At 42.8% G+C, this 18738-nt stretch overlaps 1 protein-coding gene across 2 annotated transcripts in view; it reads right to left on the bottom strand.

The window, feature by feature from the left end:
* apbb1ip (amyloid beta precursor protein binding family B member 1 interacting protein) overlaps positions 1 to 18738 on the bottom strand; it is a 61664-nt gene that overhangs the window by 16408 nt on the left and 26518 nt on the right. For both annotated transcript variants that reach the window (XM_008112394.3, XM_003222058.4), the window contains exons 8-9: positions 12493 to 12567; positions 3605 to 3748 (exon numbers count right to left, since the gene is read on the bottom strand). In XM_008112394.3, the coding sequence (XP_008110601.1) occupies positions 3605 to 3748; positions 12493 to 12567 (219 nt within the window). The remainder of the gene's footprint in view (positions 1 to 3604; positions 3749 to 12492; positions 12568 to 18738) is intronic.

Here is an 18738-nt window from a genome sequence, read left to right as displayed (position 1 = left end):
GATATTGACAAGCTGGAATGTGTCCAGAGGAGGGCGACAAAATGATCAAGAGTCTGGAGAACAAGCCCTGTGATGAGCGGCTTAAAGAGCAGGGCATGTTTAGCCTGCAGAAGAGAAGGCTGAGAGAAGACATGATGAGGGACATGTATCAAGATGTGAGGGGAAATCATAGGGAGGAGGGAGCGAGCTTGTTTTATGCTGCCCTGGAGACTAGGAAGCAGAGCAATGGCTTTAAACTACAGGAAAGGAGATTCCACCTGAACATTAGGAAGAACTTCCTCACTGTGAGAGCTGTTCAGCTGTGGGACTCTCTGCCCTGGAGTGTGGTGGAGGTCCTTCTTTGAAGGCTTTTAAACAGAGGCTGGATGGCCATCTGTCGGGGGCTTTGAATGCAATTTTCCTGCTTCTTGGCAGGGGATTGGACTGGATGGCCCATGAGGTTTCTTCTAACTATATGACTTTATGATACGATTCAATACTTGGAGATCTGTGGAAACTTTCATCTCAAAAAAGATGAAAGAAAATTCAAATCAGAAAAAAAGTGTTTTTGCTTTCCTGTGTGATGCTTTTTTACTTCCTCATCCCAATAGCAGGGTGGCTTTTGTTTTTGCAAAGTGTCTGAAAAATAAGGCCTTTTCCCAAGGGTTGTGTTCGAAGGTTTATTTGTAAAGAAGTGCAAACGTCAATCTATAAATCTGCTCTGTGCTGCAGCGAAAGGGCAGGTTTTCCTCTCACCTCAAATAGCCTTTTGTCTGCTGCTGTGAAACAACCACAACCTGTTCTTAATGGGTTGCCACGGCAACCAAGTTTCTCTTCCTTGCACACCTTGCTTCTGAGCTTGGCAGATGTGGATGAAGCGTCTGACAGATCCACACGCCCATGTTATGCTTCTTAATGGAAGCATAATAGCAGTGCCTTTGAATTTCCCCAAATTTCATCATGCTTTAAAGCAAACCACTGGGGCTGAAGCTAGATGTGATGTTGAATGCATCTTTAGATTTAACATGCATGGATATATATATATATATATATATATATATATATATATATATATATATATATATATATATATCAGGTCTCAAGGTGTGCATTGACACTGAACAGCTTCCTCTAGATGAATCTTTTCCTGTTTGGGAGGGAAACAGGGACAGGTCTGCTGTAGTTATCCCAGGCATGGGCAAACTTAAGCCCTCCAGGTGTTTTGGACTTCAACTTCCACCATTCCTAACAGCCTCAGGCCCCTTCCTTTTCCCCCTCAGCCGCTTAAGCAGCTGAGGGGGGAAAGGAAAGGACCTGAGGCTGTTAGGAATGGTGGGAGTTGAAGTCCAAAACATCTGGAGAGCTGGTTTGCCCATGCCTGATGTAAGGTAAAGGTAAAGGTTTCCCTTGACATTAAGTCCAGTCGTGACCGACATTGCCCAGGGGATGCCCGGATATGTTACCATCCTGCTTGGAGGCTTCTCTCATGTCCCCGCATGGGAAGTTTGGGCTGACAGATGAAAGTTCACTCCATTTCATGGATTTGAACCGTCAAACTTCAGGTCAGCAGTTCAGCTTGCACAAGGGTTTAACCCATTGCGCCACAGCGGCCCCTACATAACTAAGTAACATCTCCTGTCTCGGTCCAACCTCCTGAATCCACCTTAAGAGCCAGTAGTCAAATCAGGATGCAAGGATGGCGTTTCCAATGAAACATCACCAGACAAAGTTGTCACAAGGATTTGGGACATGGATTTGCTTCTAATTTTTTTAGCTGTATTTACTGGCTGGAGGGGTATGGACATGTTATGTTCCTTGCATCCCGATCAAAAGTTGAATGATGGACTGTTTTGAGGGAGCTAGCTCCTGGTTCTTCGGGTGAGCTCAAGTCTCTGTGTTACATAAATCTACAGTAGGACTGTATGGTTTTACTGAGTACGCACCAGTTGTGAATCTATAACTCTTAAGTTTTGAATCTGTCCCTCAAGACTGAATATCAGCCACTATCATTATTTCATCTTTGTCTTTATCTATTGCTTCGTCAGGAGCCTCCGGTGGAGTAGTGGGCTAAAGCTTTGTGACTTGAAGGTTGGGCTGCTGATCTGCAATCTGCCGGGTTCGAATCCTACCCGGGGAGAGCGCGGATGAGCTCCCTCTATCAGCTCCAGCTCCATGCGGGGACATGAGAGAAGTCTCCCACAAGGACGGTAAAACATCAAAACATCTGGGCGTCCCCTGGGCAACGTCCTTGCAGACGGCCAATTCTCTCACTCCAGAAACGACTTGCAGTTTCTCAAGTCACTCCTGACACACACAAAAAAATTGCTTCATCAAAATAGGGACTTAAGGCAACTTACTAATTTAAAACAGGCACATTTATGTATAGGTGCAGTTCAAACATTCAAAGAGAAACATTAAAATGGAATTGAATTATTAACAATAAACACGTTTTTGCAATTAAAGTCTTAAAGTGACTGAATTAAAAACCTTCAGTTTTTAACTGGAATAAGAGAAGTCCTTGCTTGTCAATAAAATCAAAGCAAGAAGGGGAATGTCCTAGCCTCCCTTAGACTTTTAGGGACAGATGGACTACAAAGGAGGGAAAAAATAAGTTCTTAGGATTCAAACCACACTAATTAATCAAAACCTAGAGCTATAGACTAAATCTCCATAGCTTAGTGTTAAAATATCCCCCATCATTGAATTCACTGGGCTGGGGTGTGGATAGTGAAGCATGCAGGGGCTATGTATAATCATATGTACAATTTTTTTGTGGCTGCAAGTCACATCCATCTCACTTCTTCCCATTGCATGCCTGTCTGTGTGAAAAATAAGTCCCAAATGGTCTTAAAAAGCTGGCTGGAGCACCCATATAGCTAAAAAATCTGAACAATCCTAAAAACAAAACAAAATTAGACCCCCCTCCAAAAAAGAAAAAAAGAAAATCAGATGTAGATGTCTGGGATTGATTTTCAGTTGAAAAAGAAGAGGTATGGTCCTCCGTCCCCCATGGAGGTCAGAAACCCTGCCAAAGTGTCTTACCTCTGATACCCTTCTATATGTTTTTCTAAATAAATAATATATAGGAGGGGAAAGGTTTGGCATATTTGACAAAGGATTCCAAAGTCCCTCCAGGAAAGATCTACAGAAAGCACAGAGGACTAATAAGAACAGAAATAAATCCTATTAAAGCCGCATGAGGATTTTCTCTCCAGCCTTACTCTGAATAAGCCAAAGATCAAGTCTGCATTTCGACAGACAAAAATCCAGACTGTTTGCAAGCTGTAAAATAATTCTTTTCCATAGGGAATGAGACCAAAAGTAATGGCACAGTTTTGTTGTGAATGACCTAACTGTCAGCTCAGGGTTTTAATTTTCTTTCATGTCCGGATTTTAAATAAATACAGTTTTTTGTTATCTACTTAAAAAAACAAGAATGGAGGGAGGTGAAGTGTCAAGGGAGTTCAACAACTCCATCCCAGTATTTGCACAAGTGTTGCAGCCCAAAGAGAAACCCTTCTCAGGTGCACCATATGCTGATCTTAAAATGCCACTTTGGGAGTTCTTTATTTCCACCTTCAAGAATGGCTTTATTTCTTGAAAGGGTTTCTTTGACTTGCCTGACCTTGGTCTTTCCTTTGGGTACATAATAAATTCCAGAAGCTCGCAAAAGAAAATAACGTCTCTTCCAGGACTTCTTGCCATCTTCTTTTAAATAAAGGGCTCCTTCAACCTCTGGTACAATGACAGATGTGCCGCAGAAGCTTTCCTGTGGGGTGAAAATCAGATTACACCAATCAGGAATGGAACACAGGAAACTGCTGCTATATAAGAAGTCTGGCTCCTGATCAATCTCTGTACTGTCACCAGAGTTTCAGAGAAGATTTCCCCCTGGATTTATTATTCCATGGTTCCATCCCACTGAATTCTGGGAATTGTAGTTTGGTGAAGCATTGGAGTGAACTAACTGACAATTCTTAATGCCCTTCCCTACACTGCAAATCCCAGGATTCTATAGGATAGAACCACAGGAGATAAACTGAACAATAGCACAATAGGGATTTGTGGCCTTCAAGATACAAGATAGGTCCTTCAACCCTTAAGCAATGCCTTCACCTGACAAATAAGAGCTGCACATTCTCAAAAGGTCAGCCACATGACTTTTCTACTAAAAGGAATTGAGAAAGTGGTAGAGAATATACAAAGATGTACTTAAAATAAGAGTTGTCACAATGCTCTGCAAGAATACTTGTCACAGCTTTAACAAAAGAGACTGTTTCCTCTCCAGGAAAGAAGATTGGAAAAAACAGCATGGGATTCTTCTCCAGCAGAATTGACGGTTTACAGAATTGCAGTGTCACTGTCTTCAAACAGTTTTAGTGTTTGAAGAAAGGATCTTAAAAACAGTTTTCAATGCAAAACAACTAGACAACAGTTTGCTGAAAAGTTCAGCTTTATCACTGAGGCTTTAACTGGGGCCCATTTTTAATGAGACAAAGTCTGTTCATTAGCTTATCAAAGCAAGGATGTCAGTGTTATCACATAACAGTTACTCTGTGAACGGCTACCACTAAGGTAATCCTTATCAGTGCTTTCTGTTCTTCCAAATCTTCATGCCTATTTAAAACTGCCATGGCCTGCACTCCACACCAACATTCATGCTCCTTCTCCATCTCTCGCATATACACATGTTCACACACAGACATAGGGAAGAGTTTGTATGTCTTATGAACAGTACTGGATTTCACACCCATTTATGCCATATTAGGTTTATTTATCTTTGTTCTACACAATTTTTCATTGTTTATATTTGTGTATTGTTTAAATGTTTTGTTTAAAAAAAGATAATCTGCCTCAACTGGAGGAAGAACAAGATAATTACAATCAGGCAGAAAATTATTGGCAAATACATTTGTTTCTTATCAAAATGAACACAGGAGAAAGCCTTCCCAGAAGAAAAGAAAGCTGATGCATGCTTTTCCCCCCAGTATGTTTGGAGAATACTGCAAGTTATCATATCTCTGAATACAGTAGTGTTCCGTCCCCCAGGACGATGGTTTACCTTACCTATTGGTCGTTTGTTTGTTTTCCCTCCTTTGCATCTTGTTTCAGCCTCTGGCTGCAAAGCCCAGGAAAAGTGGCTTGGAATCTGCAAAAGCTGGCTGCAGTTTTCTTTGCAGTGATTGGTCAAAGAGTGCAACATCTTAGGACCGCCCTTTTTACCAGGGTCTAGTCTCCATTTTGGAGCTTCATTCTGGCTATAGTTTTCCAACGTGCTGGAGCTGTGCAAGGCTAACTGGGACAAATCATCCTCAAAAGCAGGCCAATCTAAGCCTATCCAAATTAGATAAGTATTGAATTATATTGATCTGGAATAAGAAATCTAGTTAGAGGAGCAGGGTTATTCCATCGCTTCTAGAACTAATCTTTGCTGTAAAGATAGGGAAGGAAAGAGTTTCTCCTTCTAATATAGGCAGCGTGATTAGGGTATAGTGGTTTTATAATCACCTTTGCTTTCTGGAACCAGGGATAATTCTGTACCTAAAACCTATAGAAATTTGTTTCATTTTCTGCAACTTTAAGATCTGTGCCAGGTTTACAACCTTGTATGAATAAACATCCTTTTTTGAAGTTATCCAGACTCAGTCGTTCAATATCTATAGGACAGCTTATAGGGATTTGCAGTTCGCCCGGATAAAGGACAGCACGTTTCAGTTTTATAGCTTTTTATTGTCCGGGGGACGGCACAGTTTTGAGGTAGATCAGCGGTTTTTCCGCTTCAGCTAGCTTGCACGGCTTTATAGTTTTTTATAGTTTAGGAAGTTTTAGTATAGGCTGCGGCTTTTCCGCCTGAGCTCAGTCTGCATACCTAAAGACTCTACCAGCGTCTGAGGCAGTGGAGCCCGCTCTCAGACCTGAAGGAGTCAAATAGTGGGGCTCTATTTCCTTGCTATTTGGCTCGCGTGTGCGCACGTGGCCCAGTGGCTTTCTGGGTTTGCACAGGCTGTGCAGTTCCCAGCAACGTCCAGGGCTCCCTCGGCGGTAGACCTCGAGCCGCGGAGCACCAGCGACAGTTCTTTGGCTGGCTCTGAGGCGTGAAGCCCACCAGAACCAGGCTAGAACCTGGACAGGCCTGGCAACGCTGCTGCGAGTTCGGCCGGAGCACTCGGCCGGCTTCGACCTGCCTCATCGTCCTGCGGTGGTGACCTGCCTCATCGTCCTGCGGTGGTGACCTGCCTCATCGCCTGGCGGTGGTGACCTGCCTCATCGTCCTGCGGTGGTGACCTGCCTCATCGTCCTGCGGTGGTGACCTGCCTCATCGTCCTGCGGTGGTGACCTGCCTCATCGTCCTGCGGTGGTGACCTGCCTCATTGACCTGCGGTGGTGACCTCCCTTCACAGCGGGGAGGAGGCATCTCTTCTCTCCTCCTTTCCAAAGCCAGCCTCGGTGCTCCTTCGGCGGCAGGCCTCGAGCCGCGGAGCACAAGGTGCTTGAAAATTTGGCGAAGTCGCCATTTTGGCAGTTTACGTCACTCGGGCAAGGGAGGTATCAAGTGGCAAGTTGCTGTCAGTTGGCATTTTGCAGCTTGCCTACCAAAGTTTGGCGCCAAAGGTCACAATCTTTGTAAAGTATAGTTACTTAGTGATATATACTGCTATGGTTAAGTGTTGTGCATTGTGTTATATGTTGTATTTGCTTTTGTTGTAAATTTACTTGCTATTAAGAATACATAATGTCTATGCAATTTCAAGACGATACAGATGGTATACCTCCTTCTGAGGCTGAAAGTAGGAATGAAAGGCCCCAAAGGATAAAGCACCCTTCAGCCAAGATGCTAGCCCATCTAATAGATGAAAAGGAGCTCCTCCATGTGAGGTTAGGTTCGGCATGGGAGCGAATTGTAACATTGATGGACAGAATTGAGAGCTTGGGTATTACAAGGGTGCCATCCATATTACAGACAGACCTTGAAGAGACCTTCGGTCTCTGGAGGGGTTTGGTGTCTAAGATAGTCCAGGTCCTCGAGCGCATTAACGCCAAGGATTCAGAGTTAGAAATAGTGAGTGTCTTAGCTGACACTAATGAGAAAGAAAATAAGGTGAGGGCAATTCTAGATGCCTTGGAATTTAGTTCTCCACCTGTTAATCTAAGGTCTGAGCCAAAAGGAAATCAGTCTTCCTTATGCAGCCATGAGACCAATCTTTTGAAATCACCTGCTGTGGCACTTAGTCTTAAGTCCAACCGCTCTAGCCAGGTATCTAAACTAAGGGAGCGTGCATCGTCTAAACACAGCCACTCTAGCAAGTCTTCTGCTGCTGGGAGTGCCATCTCTTCCCTAGCTGCCTTGCACATTAAGGAGGCTGCACGTCTGGAGCTAAAGAGCAAGGTAGCGGGGGCGGAGGCTGATGCTAAGGCAGCTGATCTCACCCTTCCCTTTAAAGAAGAAGAGCAACGACTGCAAATAGAACAGGCCCGTAGACAAAGCGAAATGCAAATGGAACAGGCCCGTAGACAAAGCGAAATGCAAATGGAACAGGCCCAAAGACAAAGCGAAATGCAAATAGAACAGGCCCGTAGACAAAGCGAAATGCAAATAGAACAGGCTCGTATAGAGATTCTTAGAATAAAGATGGATGCCGCAGCCAAAAGGGTAAGGGCTGAGACTTTGGCCAAGGCCCTAATTGAGCCTCTCACAGAAGAAAATGTAAGCCAGTTACCAATACAGGACCCTTCTGCCAAAGTGTTTGCGCACCTTGGCAGCATGTACAGTCAGTTTTCGGATGAGGAACAGGGAGACTTCTCTCCTTACCCAGAGCAGGGCCCCAAAGTCACTTTTGAGTTTCCTGCAGAGCAGAGCGTCATAGCGGGGAGCTCACCCTTGCTCGAGCTACCTGTGCCTCCTGCTAAAACCCTAGGTCAGTCAATCAGGGCCTCAAGGCCGAGTGCTAGTTGGCCCCTACAGACAGCTGCACAGGGAACCATCGATTCGTCAGTGGTCGATGTCATCCCTCCAAGAGGCCAAAGGTTGACGCAAGGTACACGGTGGGAGTCCACTCCACAACAGCAAACTCCTCAATTGTTCCCTTCGACGCCGGAGTCCCAGCTTGTCTCCATCATCAGAAGCCCCAGAAGAGATCTTAAGGACAAGGGTGTCGAAAAGTTTTCGGACAAGCCTGAGGAATTTCTTCTCTGGAAGGCCACCTTCCAGAGAGCAATCAGAGACTTAAAGTTATTGCCTGAGGAAGAACTGACTCTTCTGGCTGCATGGTTGGGCCCAGCCTCATCCTCACAAGTTAAAAAGATCTACGCAGCCCACGTAGCCGATCCCGACAAAGCCCTGGAAAAGGCCTGGGCCAGGTTGCAGCAGAGGTATGGGGCCAGTACAGAGATTGAAGCATCTCTTATGGACAAGCTCCAAAGGTTCCCAGCTTTAAAACTCAAAGACTTCAAACTCTTGTGGGACCTCAGCGATCTCCTTGCGGAATTAGAGTCGGCCAAGGAGAATCCAGAACTGCCTGGTTTGAAGTGCCTCGATCAGCACCTGTCCCAGAGGCAGATCTTGACCAAGCTGCCCTTCACTTTGCAAGAACGCTGGGGACAGGAGGTCTTCAACTACAAGGAGGCCCACTCCCAGGCATACCCTCCATTTTCTCATTTGGTCCAGTTCATCACCAGGGCAGCCAGAGAAAGGAATGATCCACAGACGGGCCTCCCCACCTTATACCAAGGGACCCAGCCAGAGAAGGCACCTGAAGTGGACAAGAAACCACCTAGAGAGGCCAATAGACCTGTCAGCGTAAAGGCAGTCGAAACTCAACACAAGACTGACGAACCCAGGTCGGAGGTAAAAGAGTTGCTTTGCCCTATTCACCAAAAGCCTCACAGCTTGGCCAACTGCAGGGAGTTTAGTAGAAAGACATACAAAGAAAGGCAACAGCTAGTTCAAAAGCAGGGAATCTGCTTTAGATGCTGTGGAGCAACTCCACACTTTGCATCCAACTGCAAAGAAAACATCAAGTGTGAGAAATGCAACAGCCTCAAGCATTGCACCGCAATGCACAACTCCAATATCATCTCCCACCCCAAAGAGAACGCTTCACCAAAAGAAAAGTCAGCAGTCGAAGACACCGACAAGCCAGCCGCTCCAGAGATGCAGGTGGAAGTTTCAGCAGTCGCCTGTACAGAGCTGTGTTCTGACTCGCACCAGTACAGAGTTTGTCATCCTATCTGCCTAGCGGATGTATATCCAGCCAAGAGCCCTTGGCTTAGAAAGAGACTCTATGTGGCCCTGGATTCACAGAGCGATGCCTCCCTGGCTACTCCAGAGTTCTTCCGCATGTTTGACCTTAAAACCAAGATGGTCGACTACACTATGACTACGTGTGCAGGAAAAAAGAAGTTGCAGGGTCGCATAGCATCTGGCTTTGTTGTCTCCTCTTGCGACCAGAAGAGACAGTTCAAGTTGCCAGACCTGATTGAGTGTTCCTCCATCCCTCGGAACAAAAAACAAATTGTAACTAGAGAAGTTGTGGAGGCTCATCCACATTTGCGACGGTTAAAGAATGCTATACCAGCCTTTCGGCCAGATGTGGACATTGCCCTTTTGCTTGGCTCGGACTGCCCGAGCTTGTTCTGTGTGAACGACCAAGTTAAAGGACCTCCAGGTGCACCTATCGCACAACAATTGCCATTAGGCTGGACAGTCATAGGCCCAGTGTGCATAAACAAGATGCACCCACCATCGTCGTTGGACTCCAATCAAGCACAGGTGCTTAAAGGTGGACGTCCTACACTTGTGCGCAGTTGCCTAAGTCATATCTCGGTCTACTGCCAAGCAATAACTCCAGAGTATTCCTCCATCTTCAAAGTCTCTGAGAGAGACGAAGCCACAGCGCTCTCGAAAGATGAGCAAAGGTTTTCGGACATTATGAATGCTCAAGTCTCACGAAGTGCAGAGGTGAAAGCCTGCAAATCAACCACAGAAATCAAGATGGGCCAAAGATCTTGCCTGGAACCACACCGTTTTGAACGTTTTTCGGAGTGGCACAGTCTTCTTAGAGCAGTTGCTAGGCTTATACATCGCTTAGTCTGCAAAGATAGTCAGCCTTTGCAAGTTCAGGACATGTTGAAGGCTAAGGGAGTAATATTCAGGTCAGTTCAGAGGCATGAGTTTAGTCTAGAAATAGCCAGGTTAGAACAAGGGCTTGACACCCCCAGCCGGAGTTTCTTGCGTGAGTTAAACCCATTTCTAGACAAGGAGGGCATTTTAAGAGTGGGAGGGAGGTTAGCTAAGGCTAAACTCAAAGTGTGTACAAAGAACCCCATCATTGTACCCCCCAATAGCCATATTGCTTTGTTGTTGGTTCGTCACTACCATGAGAAAATCCATCATCAGGGTAGAACTCTAACTGAGGCAGCCCTTAGAAATGAAGGTCTGTGGGTAGTTAATGCCAAAAGGTTGGTCAACAGTTGTATTTTTAAGTGTGTCAAATGTCGGCGACTCAGACGTAACTGTCAAAGTCAGTTAATGGCAGAACTACCTCAGGATAAGACTTTGACAGACCCACCCTTTTCCCATGTGGGAATCGATGTGTTTGGTCCTTGGGAAATTGTTACCAGAAAAACCAGGGGTGGTGTTGTAAATAACAAAAGATGTGCGGTTTTGTTTACTTGTTTGTCAGTACGAGCTGTCCATATAGAGGTTGCAGAGGGAATGGACACTTCATCATTCATAAACGCATTGAAAAGGTTCATAGCCCTCAGTGGGCCAATTAAGTCAATTCGATCGGACTGTGGCACCAATTTTGCATGTGCAGACCTTAGCCAACCACTTCTGGAAGAGGTGGAAGGCCGAATACTTAAGCCAGCTTCCAACCAGAAGACTCTGGCAAACCCCAGAGGACAATTTCAAGGTGGGAAACCTTGTGTTGCTAAAGGACAAAGACTTGCCCCGCTATGCCTGGCCTATGGGCATTATACTAAAGACCTTTCCTTGCCCTGACGGTAAGGTTAGAAAAGTTCAGGTAAAGACTCATAGTAAGGACAAAATGTCTGTCCTGGACAGACCAACCAGCAATTTCGTGTTGCCTGTCCAAAGTGTGTAAGTTTTATACTGTTTTATTGTTGTGTATACAAAGGTGTTTGTATGTTTTTGATTGGTAAATTCCCACATCCTGGGAATTTAGCGGGGAGTGTTCCGTCCCCCAGGACGATGGTTTACCTTACCTATTGGTCGTTTGTTTGTTTTCCCTCCTTTGCATCTTGTTTCAGCCTCTGGCTGCAAAGCCCAGGAAAAGTGGCTTGGAATCTGCAAAAGCTGGCTGCAGTTTTCTTTGCAGTGATTGGTCAAAGAGTGCAACATCTTAGGACCGCCCTTTTTACCAGGGTCTAGTCTCCATTTTGGAGCTTCATTCTGGCTATAGTTTTCCAACGTGCTGGAGCTGTGCAAGGCTAACTGGGACAAATCATCCTCAAAAGCAGGCCAATCTAAGCCTATCCAAATTAGATAAGTATTGAATTATATTGATCTGGAATAAGAAATCTAGTTAGAGGAGCAGGGTTATTCCATCGCTTCTAGAACTAATCTTTGCTGTAAAGATAGGGAAGGAAAGAGTTTCTCCTTCTAATATAGGCAGCGTGATTAGGGTATAGTGGTTTTATAATCACCTTTGCTTTCTGGAACCAGGGATAATTCTGTACCTAAAACCTATAGAAATTTGTTTCATTTTCTGCAACTTTAAGATCTGTGCCAGGTTTACAACCTTGTATGAATAAACATCCTTTTTTGAAGTTATCCAGACTCAGTCGTTCAATATCTATAGGACAGCTTATAGGGATTTGCAGTTCGCCCGGATAAAGGACAGCACGTTTCAGTTTTATAGCTTTTTATTGTCCGGGGGACGGCACAAGTAGAGTCTCACTTATCCAACATAAACGGGCCGGCAGAACGTTGGATAAACAAATATGTTGGATAATAAGGAGAGATTAAGGAGAAGCCTATTAAACATCAAATGAGATCATGATTTTACAAATTAAACACCAAAACATCATGTACAGGCAGTAATGCTATGTAGTAATTACTGTATTTACGAATTTAGCACCAAAACTTCACGATGTATTGAAAACATTGACTACAAAAATGCGTTGGATAATCCAGAACGTTGGATAAGCGAATGTTGGATAAGTGAGACTCTGCTGTATGTTTGTTTTTTGCGTTGTAATCACTTGTCACAGGACTGGTTAGTTTTATGAAGCCTACAAATATGGGTTTGTGAATCAGTTCTAGTTATGCCCATCTCAAATGTAGAGGTCCTGGACATGTTCCACAACAGATGGGAGTATCCGAAGAGCATTTGCACTTCTTCATTGGAATACGTATTATGCTACAACTTCCTGTTTTTCTATAATAAAACTAAAGAAACTAAAACATTTCTATTCCAATTTGTAGAGAGACAAAAGGAGATGGGTTTCTTCATAACCAAATGTACCATTTCTCACCCAAATTTGACTTACCTCGAGTAAGGCTTCTTTGCTTTTTTCATTCATTTCTTTGCTTTCATGTTTGCCTACATTTGACAAGTAGAAGTTCTAATAAAAAACACAGAGAAAGGATGTGAGCGACATGATAATGATCAGAAACTTCACATGTCTAAAACTGTTAAGAAACAGGTGCAAGACAATAGTTGCCTTTGGTCTTTGGCTGCCCACTTTTCTAGGTTGATGGCCAACTGAAGCTCCAAGCAGAGTACAAGTATGATAGAGCAGGCATCAAGGAGTGGCATGATCTAGTTCCTGATGAAGCGTCCTCAGCAAAGGACATATTGATAAATACCTCCTTGAGCTGCTTCTCTGCTATTGTTGTTCACTTGGCTCTGCCTTGAGCCAGAGGAGATAAGCAAGAAAACATTTCTGGAGATGGAAAGTACTGGCAACTGCCACTGCTTGCTTGATTACTGCTTCCTTACCTGGCATGAAAGCAAACAAGCAACTAGTAGAGGAACTATAGAACAATAAAGCCTGCCATCTTTTACAGATCTGAACAGGTTACAGTTTTCCGAAAACGGAGGCCTCCAAACACAACAATGAGACACAGCTGTACAGATGGCAACAATGATGGAAGGGTGGTAGAATCACGGGGAAGTTAAGAGTCCCCCCCCCCCAATACCTTCCAGAACGAACAGCCAGTAGTGAAATCGAATATAGAAAATGAATGGATTGATTGTCACCCGTAGCTCCAATTAATACTGAAAGTTGTATGTTTGGATAATTCACATGTGGTTCCCATTCAAGTCACATGAAAGTTTCCATAACTGTCAGTATTTGACAATGAATCATTGGCACCTCATTTCTATGCCCTGACACATATACAATATCAATGGTGACTAATTGTGAAACAGACCACTACAATTCTGATATGTTATAACAGATTACATTAATCCTGGGGGTGTTTCAAAATAATTGGAACATTGCAAGCAAAGCATTAAAAAGCTGACTTCGGTCCAGGTTCTAAAATACAAGCAGTGATGTGACAATCGTCCCTAAAGAATATTTTTTGAACCACTTGCTAACACTCAATTGTAAATATAAACACCTTTTGAGTGAATGTTTAAAAGAAGGTGGATTCACACCTGTTATTTATCACAATGTCATGTCATTGTTTCACATAATCAAATCAAAGTATAGTTTTCTATGTATGCTATTACGGTTTTTCAAATGTCTAGCCAATTCAGACTCAGCTTTTTAGCATTATAATGAACCACATAAAAAAGTAGGGCAGCTAGAAATGTACTCTGAAATGGCTGGAGGAAATGAAGAAAGAAAGCTATCTTGTGGTATTAAAAAAAACCCTATAAACCCATCCAGAGATTTCTGAAGCTGGGTATTAAAAGAGCATGAATTAAGATGCAAATGGGAAAACTATTAGACCCTATAATTAGCCACATATTGACATATATATTACTTGCTATTAGTAGTCACATATTGCAATATGTATTACTTGCTAATATGTTCCAGCATGCTAGAAGTCACAGCACTATACCAGAAAGGGATAAAATCAGAAAGATATATGGTGAATTAGGACTTTAAAAATTGTTTTATTTTGTTGTTCGATTTACTTGGGTAAATGCCAGAATTTCAAAGGAGCTTTAACTCTAAGGGGTACATACAGGGTTATTCTGCTGTTCTTGTACAGTTCCAACACTTTCAATGAGGCTTGCACAGGAAAAATAGTCAATTAGACCTAATATCCCTAAGACGGATGACCTGCACTGTTGCTTTAGTCTGTATATACTCGAACAAACCATTTTAGCATCTTGTTATTGTCACACTGCTAAACAAACTCAAAACAGCTGCTGATGAACTGGAAGGGAAAGAAAGAAAGAAGAACCTCCTCTGACTCAATTTATATCTAAGCATCTGGGATTTATTTAGCGGTATTGAGGGAGAGAGAAATCGACCACCCAGAGTCTATAGAATTTGTGCTATAGACTACACTGTGGCACTGACAAAGAATTGACAAGTTTTGGTCAACAGCATATGACCTTGATTTTCACGTCTGCATCTCACTTCTCAGTGCCTCTTCTCGCTTGTTGCTTATTTGACACATCTCTCCCGCATCTTTGAAAAGGAAAAGTGCTTGTAATTAACCATTCTCCAATAAATAGGCCAAGCCAAAAGAGGAGTCCGCATGCTGTTCATGTGTATTTATCACTGTGTGGTCCCCAACCGATTACAACAACAGTGAAGGAGGCCACAGGTCTAAAAGGAGGCTTTCTGTGGATTCTGCTTTCTGAATATACAATGGGAGAAAAATAGTGTCTGAAAAATAAAGTAGTTTGCAATCTGTAGACGGCATAAGCAAAAATACTTGTGAGCAGGCCATACAAATCTATTCATTCGTATATTCATTGTACTGCCTTTTATTTTATGATAGCAGTGTGCAGTACAAAAAGCAATTTAAAATCTTGATGAACTGTACAATTAAAAAGAACAAGAAAAACAGCAACCCTAGATTTTGTAGCAGAAGTTCGAATATAGATGAAACAGACAGATGGCATCAACTAGGTTTATAAAACATTTTTAAAATTATTAGGAAAATACACAGACTTCAACTGATATTCAAAAGAATATAGTGTTGCTTCCTGTCATATTTTTAGGGGACATGCATGGCACAAATGGAAAATATTAATGGGAGCAGAGAAATGACCTCTTCACATCGACCCTGGGGCCGTGCAGTTTCCACCAGCAGTCACAGCAAAAGGGAAGGAGCTCAGGGGCGATACGTGGTGCCCCGTGAGCCCTCCCTCTCTTAAAGCATGCCTTCTTTTAAATATTCCTGGCCTTGTTTCCCAATTAAGATCAAGAATGAGGAGATTATAAATTATAGAAGTTTTATTTTCTTCTAGTCCCACCACTCGACTCCTCCCAGTCCCACCTCCTGGTTGTCTCTCCCAGTTGCCGCACTGAGCATGTGCCAGATTCTTCAGACTGAATCCTATTGTTTATTCAGAGTTTGCAAGTGTCTTGTCTTTATCTATTACTTCCCAGGTTGAATTTCGCCTTGACTTGAATGAGTCCTGAATGTCCCTTTGCTTGTAAAGTTGACTGCTCAGTCTTAACTTTTCCCTCCTCTCTTCTCCTGACGTGCTGTCTGAATCAAAAGCAATCTATTTCAAAATGGCAATTAATACAGATTTCATTATCTAACAATTAATAAAAATATATTATTCAAGCTAGCTGTCTTCACTTCCTTCCCCCATTATATGATGGGGATGGAACAAGGCGCATAGGGGTGAAAGAGCAGCAACATGCATTGTCACGTTATCCTTTTCCCCATCGTATAGGAAAAAGGACAACAAAATGCAGAGCTACCCAAAATATACTTTCCTCCCCGTGGTGCAGTCCACTTTGGACAGAATGCGAGTAGGACCAAGCCAGCATGGTCTGATGATGGTGGGCAGGCCCCGTCTCGAAGAAGAAAAAAGAGCACTAAAAACCCATGTGAGGAAGTCCAAATTAGCAGTCTTCATTACCAACACTACTACAAAGTGAGCATGTGTACGTGGACACATGCAAACTCTCAAGCATTTTTCTATAGCAAAACTTGTGACACCAGCACTATAAAAATAGCTTGGAGCTTCCTAATATATGATGCTGAAAGTCTATATAAAGTAAGCACATATATCTGTGTGGAAAGAAAATCATGTTTGTGGATTCTATTTTTTTTTTTTGGTAAAGGCTGGTTAAACTTAGTTTCCCTCTCTCTTTTCTATCTACGGTTGGCCCTCCATATCCACGGATTCTGCACCCAGAGATTCTACCATCCACGGCTTGAATATATATGTAAAATCCAAATAGCAAGCCTTGGTTTTGTTCTTTTATATAAGAAACACCATTTTAATATGTCATTATATATAATGGAATTTGACCATCCATAGATTTTGGTATCCATGAGAGGTCCTGAAACATACTTCAGCAGATAGCAGGAGTCCACTGTACTTTCCAATTTAGGAATTAACAATTGTTACTTCCAAACAGGAAAGGGCTTCCTCTGTTTCTTAAGTTTGTGATTCCTACTGATAACTTAAGTGAAAATTATGCCTTTCATTATATTCTTCTCCAAAAGATTAGCTTAATTATTTTAATGTATGAATCCTTATTGGCCATAAATTCATCAGATGTCACTTTTCCATTGTTTTCTCTACAAGCTGAAACTGAGTTTGTCCAAGCAAAGGTCAAAGACATGTATGCCAGGAAGCCTCCATGCTAACATTTCATTATTAAATCTAATCTCTTGAGAAAATGTTACACTGTACACAATTATTTATGAGATCACCCTTCATCCACCAGTACACAGGAAGGTTGGTGAGTATAAAGCAGACAGCTGTGTAATTATCTATATTTTCATTGTGAGTGAATGCACCTGGTTCTTCCATATTAACAGCACAATAGCCACACAATTGACTAAAAGAGAAGTGGATTCTATGGTCCGCTGGTTTACATGTAGATTGTACACCAAATTGGTTTTTTTCTACAAAATCCCTATAGGACAATGTCACTAAACATATGAGCTTCCAAGGTCACAGCCCCCAATCACACAAAAATGAAGCTTGGATGATCCAGTTTCCTAAAACTTGGGTTTACAATGCTGCACCTTTTGGATCGCTTAATCCTACTGAAAAGGCGCACTATGTGAAGTGTTTCCATAATTATAGCAGCCACTAGTGTGAGTTCAATATATTTTGCCACCAGCGGAAATACCCAAGTTGTAATGATTCATCTCATCTCCACCCCAGTACACATTCAGTACCCACTAAACAAGAGGGTTAGAAATCCCACAGTCCCTACAAATAGGATTGCCAGATTAGGACTATCTCACACTCTGAGATTTCAAGGCCAAATCTGAGGCCCTTCTACACTGCCATATAAAATCGAGATTATCTCCTTTGAACTGGATTATATAGCAGTATAGACTAATATAATCCAGTTCAAATCAGATAATGTGGATTACCTGTTGTGATAATCTGGATTATATGGCAGTGTAGAAGGGGTCAGAGCCTCCTTGTGATCTCACGGGAAATGGGGCCTCATGATGTTTCAAGTGATAAAAGACGAAATGCCAACCATCAACCACAATTGCAGGCTGTTGCATCAAATTCATTTTCATCAGCTTTATGTGTGCCTTCAAAGAGCCACTGAATCCATGAATAGAAAATCTGTGAATACAGAGGGCCAACTATTTAATTTTTTCACATAGTGGTTGGTGTATGTTATGGAATCTGGGTCCCCAGATGTTACTGAACAACAACTTCCATCACTTTTTATTATCCACCATGCCAGTGGTTCTCAACCTTCCTAATGCTGCGACCCCTTAATACAATTCCTCATGTTGTGGTGACCCCCACCCATAAAATTATTTTCGTTGCTACTTCATAACTGTAATTTTGCTACTGTTATTAATCGTAATGTAAATATCTGATATCCAGGATGAATTTTCATTCACTGGACCAAATTTGGCACAAATACCCAACACACCCAAATTTCAATACTGGTGGGATGGGGGGTTGTTGTTAATTTTGTCATTTGGGAGTTGTAGTTGCTGGGATTTTTGTTCACCTACCATCAAAGAGCATTGTGAACTCCAACAACGATGGAATTGAACCAAATTTGGCACACAGAACTCCTATGACCAACAGAAAATACTGGAAGGGTTTGATGGGCATTGACCTTGAGTTTTTGAGTTGTTGTTCACTTACATCCAGAGAGCACTGTGGACTCCAAACAATGATGGATCTGGACCAAATGTGGCACCAATACTCAATATGCCCAAATGTGAACACTGGTGGAGTTTGGGGAAAATAGACATTGACATTTGGGAATTGTAGTTGCTGGGATTTATAGTTCACCTACAATCAAAGAGCTCCTTGAATCCCAGCAACGATAGAATTGGGCCAAACTTCCCACACAGAATCCCCATGACCAACAGAAGATACTGGAGGAATTTGGGTTCCGAAGACCATCAGAAATATGTGTTTTCGGATGGTCTTTGGCAACCCCTCTGAAAACCCCCTTACGACCCTCCCCCAGGGCCCGACCCCCAGGTTGAGAAATGCTGCGTCACGTGGACTAGGATAACACAAATGCAACCCCACAGCACTTGTGGTTCTGAGGTTGGGCAAAGGTCAAATGACATTTTAAAGTCAGACATCATATCCATACACCTTTTGTTTAAATTCAAACCACAGTGTCCTCACTAAACAG

Source organism: Anolis carolinensis, chromosome 6, assembly GCF_035594765.1.
Source record: "Anolis carolinensis isolate JA03-04 chromosome 6, rAnoCar3.1.pri, whole genome shotgun sequence".
Classification (NCBI taxonomy): Eukaryota; Metazoa; Chordata; class Lepidosauria; order Squamata; family Dactyloidae; genus Anolis; species Anolis carolinensis.
Note: the sequence above shows the minus strand (reverse complement) of the source record. Positions and strands in the feature narration are given on the sequence as shown.